Source organism: Triticum aestivum, chromosome 1A (assembly GCF_018294505.1).
Source record: "Triticum aestivum cultivar Chinese Spring chromosome 1A, IWGSC CS RefSeq v2.1, whole genome shotgun sequence".
NCBI classification, from domain to species: domain Eukaryota; kingdom Viridiplantae; phylum Streptophyta; class Magnoliopsida; order Poales; family Poaceae; genus Triticum; species Triticum aestivum.
The window spans coordinates 145,377,098-145,387,357 of NC_057794.1; the positions used below are offsets into that span (position 1 = coordinate 145,377,098).

Genomic DNA, 10,260 nt, shown 5'->3' on the forward strand with positions numbered 1-10,260 from the left:
ACGTGACCGCTAGGACCCGTGTGTCAGGGATTGACGTGGCATGCTCTTTTACAAAAACAACCCTTACTTTCTATTTAATCACACATATATCCTCTATTTTTTCAAAAAATGGTCTTGCCAAAAAACCATTTTTTTTTAATAACGCCACGCGCTCGCATGGATTCGAGCCCGCAACGTGCCGTTAGAAGAGAACGCTCGCTGCCGCTGCGCCGCTGCTCCTTCTAGCCAAAACTGCACACGCAGGTCTAGTTATACTTTGTGCCATTCGTTTTTTTTACAAAGTAGAAAATCGCGCGACCGCCGAATCGATCCCGCCGAGTCGTTCGCCGTGCACGCTTGCTGCCTCTGACACACGCCATCCTATGCGTCAACTAGTGGCTGCCTCAACTAGCACATGTATACTATGCAAAGAAAAAAAAAACTAGTACGTGCATACGTCTTTAAACTCCGAGCCGTTCCGGTTTTTATGCGATACTAAAAAGTATTATATGTCCATCGCGTCGTACAATTTAAAAAATGTTTGCCGCATCGTTTAATATGTATATTGAACATTTTTAAATATGCAATGATCTTATTTAAATATACGATGTCATATTATAAAAACTTAATCGTGTATATATTGAACATTTTATAATATACGATGTCTATATATATGTGTGTGTATGATTTTTATCAATATACACACACTACATTCGGTCTGAAGAATAAACCTGCTAGTCTCTGCATTATTTTTGGGTTGAGTTCAAAAGTTTTAAAATTACTTTGAAAGGTAAATAAAGTGTTTATGCATTTAAAATAATGTTCAGAACATTTTTGGGAAAAGTTGAGCACGTATTTAAAATTATAGTATTTTATAAAATGTTCAGCATGCATTATAAAATTTATTACGATTACACAATAATTTTTAGTACATGTTATCAAATTTTTTAGTAACTGTACATTAAAGAAATACATGTTATCACATATTTTTTTTAAATGTGTTGGCCTCACTAGGCCACGGTTGGGCCATGCTGCAGCCCATGCAACGCTGGCTCGTTTAGCTTGAGCGGATCGGGGATTCAGGGACGAAGAAGGACACGGGCGGCGGCGTTTGAATCCAGCGATGGTTCCGGCCACCGCGCCGCCACATCGCCCGACCGCGCTGCCGCACCGCCCGACCGGGCCGCCCTTAGCCCTCGTCGCCTAACACGAGCCGCTGCACCGGCGAGCCAGCCGCTGCTTTGCTGCTCCAGCGAGCCAGCGTCTGGGCATCGGCGAGCCAGCGACGGGGCTCCGGCGAGGGGAGGCCAGCGAGGTCGAGGCGGCGGGGTTTTGAGCGATTAAATTTACAACAAAGGTGTTTTTTGCAAAAAAACATACCAGGTTTGACTTCTGACACATAGGTCCCAGCGGTCAGATACACTGTCAATACGCGTTTATACGTGGGTTAGACCATTTTACAACACTTAGACTTAGAATTAATACTGCATGGCAAAAAAAATGACTAATGATACTAATTTGTTAACTCGGTCGAGAGACAAGGAGGCTGGTGCCGACGTGCGAGGGGCAGATATTTTCACCGCACCGAATCGAAATCAAGGAGCCACTTGGAGCAGGGTAACTCGGTGCAGCGAACATACGGGCCCACACGCACACGGCCCCAGTTGTCATCGACCAATCCAGCCAAAGAGGAAGTGAAAACGGCAGGAGGAGACATCCAACGGTCAGGGTGAATCCAAATTTACTATTTACCCACTGTTTCTACCACAATCAATGGCCAGGATAAGCTGCCTTAAGCGCCTCACCATGTGCCCTGGATGGCCAGGTAGCGTCCTATCATTTATAGGAGTAATTTCCCACTTCAACCAATGCTCCCAAAATTCAGTACTACTTTCAGATTCATTTATGATTTCTTTTTCCCAGTGTTTCATTCATCACATAGGTCTTGTCATGTACAACAACTGGTTAGAAAATTGTCAGATCAGGCCATCAGTGGGTGGTAGTCAGCATGACACTACAAATATGATCTATTGCATTCTGACCAGAGATTACATATAAGTTAGCATGCCAACTCAAGTGGGCTGATTTATCAAACTGTGTGGTTCATTCATTCTTGTCCATGGTAAACACAGAGAGAAAAGAGTTGCAAGTACACACCTATTAACTGCATTTCTATACTTCTCTGAATGAAATCTTGCAAGTAAATCACACAGCAACTGCATCAACTTCTCTGAAATATTCAATATTGACTGGTACATCCAATTTCTTGCAAATGATCAATATTATCATAGAACATTTTTTTAATCAATCTACCTAGATGTACCAACTATTTAGAGGTAGAGCGTTAAAGGAAACGATAACACTTGATCAACTTCTTGATTGATTACGTGACAGTTTGAACACGAGGTGAACCTGCTCTTCATTCCAGTGATGACAGGAAGGTAAAGAGGCCAAAGCAAAGACGAAATTATAGTGGAGAAGAAAGAAAGGAATCTACGCGCAACACCAACAGGCTATGTTTGTTTTGATGTACAAAACTGATAATGCTCCATGCCTTTGTCGTAATGTATGTTGCATCTGCTATGTAGTGCATCAGGTTCTGAACATGTATTTGTGTCTTCTTCATACCAACATGATATGGGTTATTGTGTACCTTGCACATAAGCAGTGTCACTTCCCGTACATTTTTGCTCTGAATTACCTAAAAAATAGTAAAAGACCTTGTAGATACTGACTGGATGATAGGTGGACAGAGCCGAATCGCATAATATGAATCATGCGTGGTGATTGGAATGCACCTAACCGGCAAGGAGCCCCCCCGAGGGGCGCCCCAGCCTCTAGTATTCACCAACCAAGAATGGACTATCAAACACAAGGCGGGCCCACTTAACCTCGAAAACTACATGAAATATTTCTCAGATCATGAATAGCACATAACAGCCTGAATACAGCCCGTGACATTTTCTGTGCTTTCTATACAGAAGGTATATTAAGTTACTAAAAATAGGCACCAATTAACCAATTGCTCAGATTAAACTTGACTGTGTTCACAAGAGAGATAAATCACCTTGCTCTTCTTCTCCACCAAACTCTTCCGCTATAATCTGCTCTTCTTTCTCAGATTGGGCACATTGTGTTCAGGAAAACAATCAATTAACAATTGAAAATCAGAGTGCTTGACTCTAAAGTCTAAACAAGACCAGATGGGGCAGTCAAAGAGAGAGGAGTACCTGATAGAGAATTAAATATTTTGATCACATGTCAGTCCATGATCAAGCTCGCCATAAAGCACCCAGCTTAGTTGATGGCCTCACGAGCTCCCCTGCCAATAACTGGAGAAACATTTCCACAAATACCTGCAAGTTCAAATGCTGTCTGAATCATAGGTGTGAAAACATGATCAGTTGGGGCACCATCACAAGGTTTTAACCGAGTGTATCATGATTGTCCAATTCTGCAGAAAATAGGATCAATAGTCACAAGAATCCAATGATACCTCACTCATAATTAAAAGAGGAGGCCAGAGAAATATTGCAAAATAAGAGAGCACCTTACAGATTTAGCATATGTCTAGGTTTCTCAAATACTGCATAATACTTGCCATTCAAACAATTTATATACCCAAATGACACAGAAGCAAAAACATTATAACATGCTACCTGCATGGGATCTACCATCACTATTTTTTCTAAATAATAAAGTTAGTACATGCTCAGATCATCAATTCTGGCTAACAGCTAACCACATCAAGCATATTTATTGCAATCTGTGAAACTCAAACTGAATAAGTAACACAAAATTAGGGCTGAACCTTATCAAATCAAATTATAAAATCTTGAGCAGGCTCTTCCGAGGCTAGTCAAGATGCACATGGGAGAAAATCTATAATGTAAAAATCGATGCTTTAGCACCAATAGAGTTCAGCTTCATCCATGAAACTGTAGAATGTGTAGTATGGGCAGAGCTGCAATAAAAAACACTCACAATAGCATGAACCAGTAGGGTTGTGAACGTTTCTTGCGAAGAGGAAATGCTGCTCACAATAGCATGAACCGTGAGAACGCCTTGGACCACATTTATGAGCAGTTGACTTGCTGCAGGTGATATGGCAGCGGCACTTTAAGATAGGAATGGAATAGGTAAGCTATATATGCACCGACAAAAGCTTTAGGCACATACCCTGCCACTGGAGGTGAAGGGCAAGCCGGTACCGTGGAAAGTCAGCGTGTGAGGCTGATGATCAAAATACACAAGTTTAGAATTAAAAAGCAAACGACTAAAGAAACAAAACAAACAAAAGAATGGTAAACCAATTACATTAAGTATACCTGAATTGTGGGTGACTGGCCGCTAGCAGGTAAGGTATGTCCATCATGGAGACTCAGGCCACAAGGTGGGCTCATTACGGTCGACACAGCATTACCCACATAAGGGGCACCCAGCTCCAAAACCTGACTGGATGAGGATGATTTATCGGAGGCTGAAGCGAGACCAAAAACAGATGACGGTAGCTCAGGATTATAAGTCTCTTCTATCATGCTTATCTGGAAAGACAAATTCTCCAATTTTGAAAAAAAAAGACTCTTCTTATGGAAACCAGGAGCTTAGACTTCTGTCCAACAAGCTGATCGAATCTGGTCGGATAGTCATGTCAAGCGCAGCCAAACGTGCCGCGTCCTCAAGCGTAGCTTGGCCAGGGTATCTCTGCCACAGCAAGGCCACAAGAGATTTCCCTGGCCCCTGTCGCAACTTTGTCAAAGAGGACAAACTCAGCCTCCGTCGTGCCATCGGTCGCTATGACACCAACACAGTATCTAAAAAACAGAAAGTGAGCAGGTCACTACATGGCGATTAATAGGTGGATTAAATAGGGAAGGAAACAATGCTTACGTTAGGTCTGCACCACCAGAAGTGCAGCTAATGTCTGAGCATTGGCACCGGTCACCGAGGAACCTAGCGGATTTGCGGCATGCGCCACACGAAGCAAACCACCAACGCTTATCAGGCATAATTCTGTCAACAACAGCAGTACAGTGGAACCACTTGTTCTGCATAAAGAACATGAACCAACATTAAGAGTCACAAAAAAAGTGATGACTTATTACACCAAGGATCAATTTTAAAGAGCAGCAAGCTCACCATTTCGTCAAAAGGACCAAGTTGAGCCAGCTGAAGCACGGTTGAACAATTGGATCTGGATGCACAGAGGGTTAAATGGCATTTTGCCCTGAGGGAGCATAAACTGTGAGAGGAGTGAACTCAGTCTCCCATGCTAATAACATAAAGAGATAAAATATTAATGTAGAGCAGGCAAAGAAGAAAACCAAGAAAGAACAGGAATATATTCGTTCTATAGAACAGACCTAGCACTGAAGGAATTGATATCGGGTATATCCTCATGAATATACCATCGGCAAGCGGAGCTACCACTGAGCCCTCTAACACCTGCAGTAAACCAAGACGGCGTATCATGTGAATTACAAAAACACTGATATATCAAAACAGCATGATTGCAGAGAAGCAATAGCTAAAGTATTTACCATGAACAGTCTTGGGTCTGGTGACTCGCACCCGCGTCGCTCTCAGGGGGGCGGCTCGGGTGACCTAACCCCGCCGCCACCGCCACCCCCCTCCTGCTCCCTCCCCCTCGCCGCCGTCGAGCGTCCCCGCCGGGCAAAGCCCGTGCGGTTGCCGGCGGCGGCGGGCCTTTCCTCTCCTGTCACGCATGGAGGTCAGCCCTGGACGGCGCGCCATGCGACGCGGAGCTGCGCGCCGGCATGGATCTGGCCCTCTGGCCTCTTCTATGGCGCAGTGGCGCTGGATGCTAGGGCGGCGGCCCCAGGGAGCGGCGGTCCCCTCCTCTCTTCCTCGCGGTGGAGGAGCGGCGGCTGACCGTTTTGACGGCGGATCGGGGCGTTCTGCTCGGATCTGGTGGGCGCGCACCGTCGACGGGATGTGGCGGTGCTGGCCGTCCTGGGCCGCGTGGGTGGCAGGGCGGCTGCGCGTGGTGGAGGCCCCGGCGCCTCTGGCCCTTGGCGGCATGGAGGGCCTGGGTTCGGTCGGCGCCATGTGTGGGTTGCCCTCCGGACAGATCTGATCTGGCCAGTGCGACCTCAATGTGCGGCGGCTCAGATCGGCGGCGACCCGTGCACACGATGCTGGATGGCGGTTCCTTCAGCGGATCCGGGTGAAAACCTAATTCTTGGCTTGATGCCAAGACCGGTGTTGGCGACACTTTCTCGTGTCATTACCTTCTTGAAGGCCTCGCCGTGGAGAAGCTCCAGACCTCTATCCGCTACCTCCGGGGGAAACCCTAGATCATTAGATCAGATGACGGCGGTGCGTTGGTGTCGTTTCCTCCTTGGGGGCGTCATTCTTGGAGGCGTACACGGGTTTGAGGGACCAGTGGGCGGTTTTTTGGTGGAGCGGTGCTTCATCCTGCACATTGATGACGGCGGATCTCGGCGGCGTGGTGCAGTGGAGACTCGGCGCCCGATGCGCGGTGCTGGACTCGAGCAGGAGGAGGTTGCTGTCTGGCATCATGGTGACGTCGATGGCAGAGTGGCCAGACAAGGTAGAAGCCTCAATATGATCTGAAGACCTGTGGAAGATGGCGACGACGACACGCGAGTGCGTCTGACCGGATTGTGTCCCAGACCCGGTATGTGGCTCGGCTGGGGCTTCCGAATGAGTTTCGGCTTCCGGCTTTTGATGTTAGGCTTAGGTGAGTGGTTTGGGTAGTGGCCCAGCTAGCACCCCTTCATCATATTGGATAGGAGTAGCGGCATATGTTGCTATTGGATAGGAGTAGCGACATATGTTGCCAAGATGGTGGATTCAGGCACATTGTTGTAATACTTTGTAAGGTCCTCGAGAATAATCAATAAAGTGGCCGTATGCATCTCCCAGATGCAGAGGCCGGGGGTCATCCTCCTTTTCTAAAAAAGAATGAACAGTCTTGGGTAAGGTTCCTACAAATATAGGAATAAGAGGCTCCTTTTCACACACTGCATGGACCATGTCTACGTCAAATTCAACAGCACCATCACATGGTAATCTGGATCTCCTGGCCCTACACATTTATACATAAGCAAGCAGTCAGTCATAGAAACCATCAGAAAAAACAGCGGGCACAAAGGAACATAGTGAACAAACCAAATAACTTATAGCAGATACTTGAGCATAACTGGCCTTGTTTTCGAAGCCACTATGATGCATGGATGGATAAGGATGATATCCGAGACCATGGTTATCCTACCAATGACATCTGTAGAAAAACAAGGCAGGCAACAAGGATCAGGTAGAGGAGCTAAAAAAAAGCAACATAATATGGTATATGTATCTACAAAGAACACAATATAACTGACCAATGAACCATGTAGGCGTCGCACTGGGCCTTGGCAGATCCGCCAGTGAAGTTAGGCTGTAGGTACAGAAGGGAATATCCTCCTCCATGCCAGGTTTTTCCCCACAATGTTGTATCTTGTGAACTGCACCATGTACAGGCTTTCGACAGGCCTCCACAACAGCTTTAACGGGTTACAGAGGAACCATCCTTGAAGTATCCTACTAACACAGTGAGCTTTTTCATGAACTGACCATGTTCAGTGCAACCCATGTTTAGTGTCAAAGTAGTCCTAATAATTCCTTACAATGATACAATGCAGGTTTGACAGATGAACCAAGCAGAGAATGGCTAGTTAGTATTTACAAGAGCTGTAAGGTTGGACCACTTGTTATAACAAGATTTTCTGTGATGTATAGCTATGATCTAGAGACAAACATGAGCTTAATTGGTATGCTAAGGATACCTCTGTAAGAATGGAAGACATAAACTTAGGACCATGCTAAACGGAACTACAGTCTGCACGCAACAATTAATATAACCTATTTCCTACCAGCAAAAGGTCTATAAATATAGTACTGACTACTGAGACAGTAACAAAAACTTCAAATCTAAACGTGAAGGAAAAAGCTGGTCGTAATGGTAGTATTATAGATAGTATCATGCATGCTAACTAGACAATTTTGATGAGGTGTCATAGCATTAAATGAAGAAAGAGAGGGTGTAGTATCATATCATGATACCGTATCATAATAAATGATATGCTACTTTGTGTTATGCGTGGCAATAAATAAAGTACTACATCATACTAATATATGATACTCCCTCTGTTTTTATTTACTTCACATATTAGAGTTGACTGAAGTCAAACTTCCTAAAGTTTGACCAAGTTTATAGAAGAAAATATAAATATTTACCATAACAAATTTATACTATGTGGAAGTACATTTGATAATGAATCTAATGATGTTGATTTCTTATTGTATATGTTAATATTTTTGTCTACAAACTTTGTCAAAGTTTATAAAGTTTAACTTTGACCAAAGCTAATATGCGGAATAAATAAAAACGGAGGAAGTACTATGCATTAGGGAGGTAGTATCATACACCAGTATCATATGCATGATACTAGTATATGATACTCCTCATTACAACCAGTCTAAGTCCATAACAGAAGTGAGAAGTATGAATTTCTGAAAATTACAAAGTGCAAGGGAATGACAATCTGTGCCAAGAACATTCAGCAATTAAGGCTGCAGCGAATCAATTAAGGCTCTTATACACGTACGAATACTGCTCAACCGATGGACCGCAGCACCGCATGGACGCATAAGATAGAGAGCTGCTATACACACGACGTTTTTGAACGATTGGACGATGCATGAACGACGCTTCACATCCAGCCATTGAATCAGGGAATAAAGTGCTTCACATTTATCTGATTGTAAATCATGCATCATCATGCATGGAGTGTAGTCTGTCTAGTATTTTCACACAAGATATCAAGTGTCACGGTGCCCGAGAGCCAAACCTCGGCGTCGGTGAATAGTGTGGTACATTTAAAAAGCCAAGTAATACTTACAGACATAAGTCCACACCAAACTGCCCATGGTCGCCGTCGCGCCCCCGCCTCCGGCGCCTCTCCCCGCCGCCGCTCGCGGCCGAAGCCGGAGCCCTCGTCGAGGCGGGCTCGATCCCCGCCATGGTTGCGGCGCAGCAGGCCACGCTGCACGCGCAGGTGGACCAGCTCCAGCGCCTCGTCGTCAACCCGCTCGCCCAGGAGATGGTCAGGAGCCCCTCCCCTTTCTCCAATCTCTGCATCGTCGGCTCTGCGCGCAGCTCCGCGAGGCGGAGTGCGAGGCCGTGGTGGCCGTCCTCGCGCCGTGGTGGCCGTCCTCGCGCCGTAGTCGCCGTCCTCGAGCTCGTGCCGTGGTGGCCGTCCTCGAGCTCGTGCCGTGGTGGCGCGCAATGGGTGCCGCCGAGGATGCCGTCCAGCAGCTCGGCCTGCTCATGGAGCTTTGGGATGTGGTTCACCGGACACGTGGGCGAGGCGGAGGCACCGGCGTGCGTGCTCTCTCCCGTCTGCATCTTGAGCAGCTCTGCATCCTGTTGCAGCCGGAGCTGGGCTCCATGACGGTCTCTCCAAAATCCCCAATTGTTTCTTGTTTTTTTCCTAATCTTATTCAGTTCGTTGTCTAGATGCACATGCTGTACATCTTTCTGATCTTGAATGGCGACGGGATTTTCAGGATCTACTTGATGCTCAAGAATACTTGCTCCAGGAAGGGTGCAGACCGCCGTCTACACGAACAAGCAGAGATACATGCAGCTCTTCCTCTTCGTTGCTGTCCTGTACCTGACGCCGGCGACCTCGAGTAGATCAACCTCGACCGCTGGCTGCTGCAGCGCGCCGACGGGGCAGGGCGTGAAGCCGGCGGCCTGGGCAGCTCGCCCACGCGGCGAACGGGAAGCGCGTGGAGGCGGCCAGCGGCCTGGGCAGCGCCGACCTCCATGCCTCCAAGGTGTTTGTGCTAATGCACTGAGATAATTTGGGGGTGGTTTGGGGTCAACGAGTGGGAAACAGCTATCCCCATACGACGTGTTTTGTCCGGACGCCCCCCAAAGCCCTCTCCAAAGTTGTAATCCGGATGCTATATGGGGGCTGCGAGTGGAGATGCTCTTACAGTTCAAACAAAGTAATGTGCTTCAGGCACTATGGTAGGATAAATACACGGCGGTGAACATAGTAAATACGGTAGACAAATCGGGATGCAATCATGTGAATAATGCAAACAGCGAGGAATTTCTCTAACAAAAACTATGCATGATTCAGAGTAATGACAACCTATGTTCAGAAAGCAAGCCAGTAATCAAATACTAATGACTGGAGAGTCTGCATCGCCAAGTTTTCATCGCTCTCCACTTATGCACTGAAG

The 10,260-nt window shown here is 46.4% G+C and overlaps 1 protein-coding gene and 2 long non-coding RNA genes across 17 annotated transcripts; 1 reads left to right on the forward strand and 2 right to left on the reverse strand.

Moving 5' to 3' along the window:
* Positions 1–2,593: 2,593 nt before the first annotated feature.
* Positions 2,594–6,613, reverse strand: LOC123041375 (uncharacterized). 15 transcript variants are annotated; one of them, XR_006418514.1, is made up of 10 exons: positions 5,520–6,613; positions 5,343–5,424; positions 5,119–5,251; positions 4,870–5,027; positions 4,308–4,793; positions 4,159–4,212; positions 3,964–4,073; positions 3,210–3,433; positions 3,047–3,083; positions 2,594–2,680 (listed from the first exon to the last, which is right to left on the reverse strand). It is a non-coding gene; the product is annotated as an uncharacterized lncRNA (long non-coding RNA). The 15 variants fall into 15 exon arrangements; XR_006418515.1 differs by having other exon boundaries at positions 3,047–3,095; XR_006418512.1 differs by having other exon boundaries at positions 3,210–3,335; positions 5,520–6,612.
* Positions 6,614–6,688: 75 nt separating this feature from the next.
* On the reverse strand, positions 6,689–8,902 carry LOC123041438 (uncharacterized). The gene is made up of 3 exons (XR_006418522.1): positions 7,347–8,902; positions 7,135–7,246; positions 6,689–7,051 (listed from the first exon to the last, which is right to left on the reverse strand). It is a non-coding gene; the product is annotated as an uncharacterized lncRNA (long non-coding RNA).
* On the forward strand, positions 8,893–10,020 carry LOC123041426 (uncharacterized). The gene is made up of 2 exons (XM_044464040.1): positions 8,893–9,460; positions 9,574–10,020. The coding sequence occupies exons 1-2, from the start codon at positions 8,933–8,935 to the stop codon at positions 9,682–9,684; spliced, it is 639 nt and encodes a 212-aa protein (XP_044319975.1). The 5' UTR covers positions 8,893–8,932; the 3' UTR covers positions 9,685–10,020.
* The last annotated feature ends 240 nt before the right edge of the window (positions 10,021–10,260 follow it).

What these genes read in the sequence shown, in the direction of transcription:
- LOC123041426 (XM_044464040.1), top strand. Translation starts at nt 8,933, where the DNA reads ATGGTCGCCGTCGCGCCCCCGCCTCCGGCGCCTCTCCCCGCCGCCGCT. An exon ending in CGGAGCTGGGCTCCATGACG is followed by an intron (nt 9,461 to 9,573) that starts GTCTCTCCAAAA and finishes CGGGATTTTCAG; the next exon opens with GATCTACTTGATGCTCAAGA.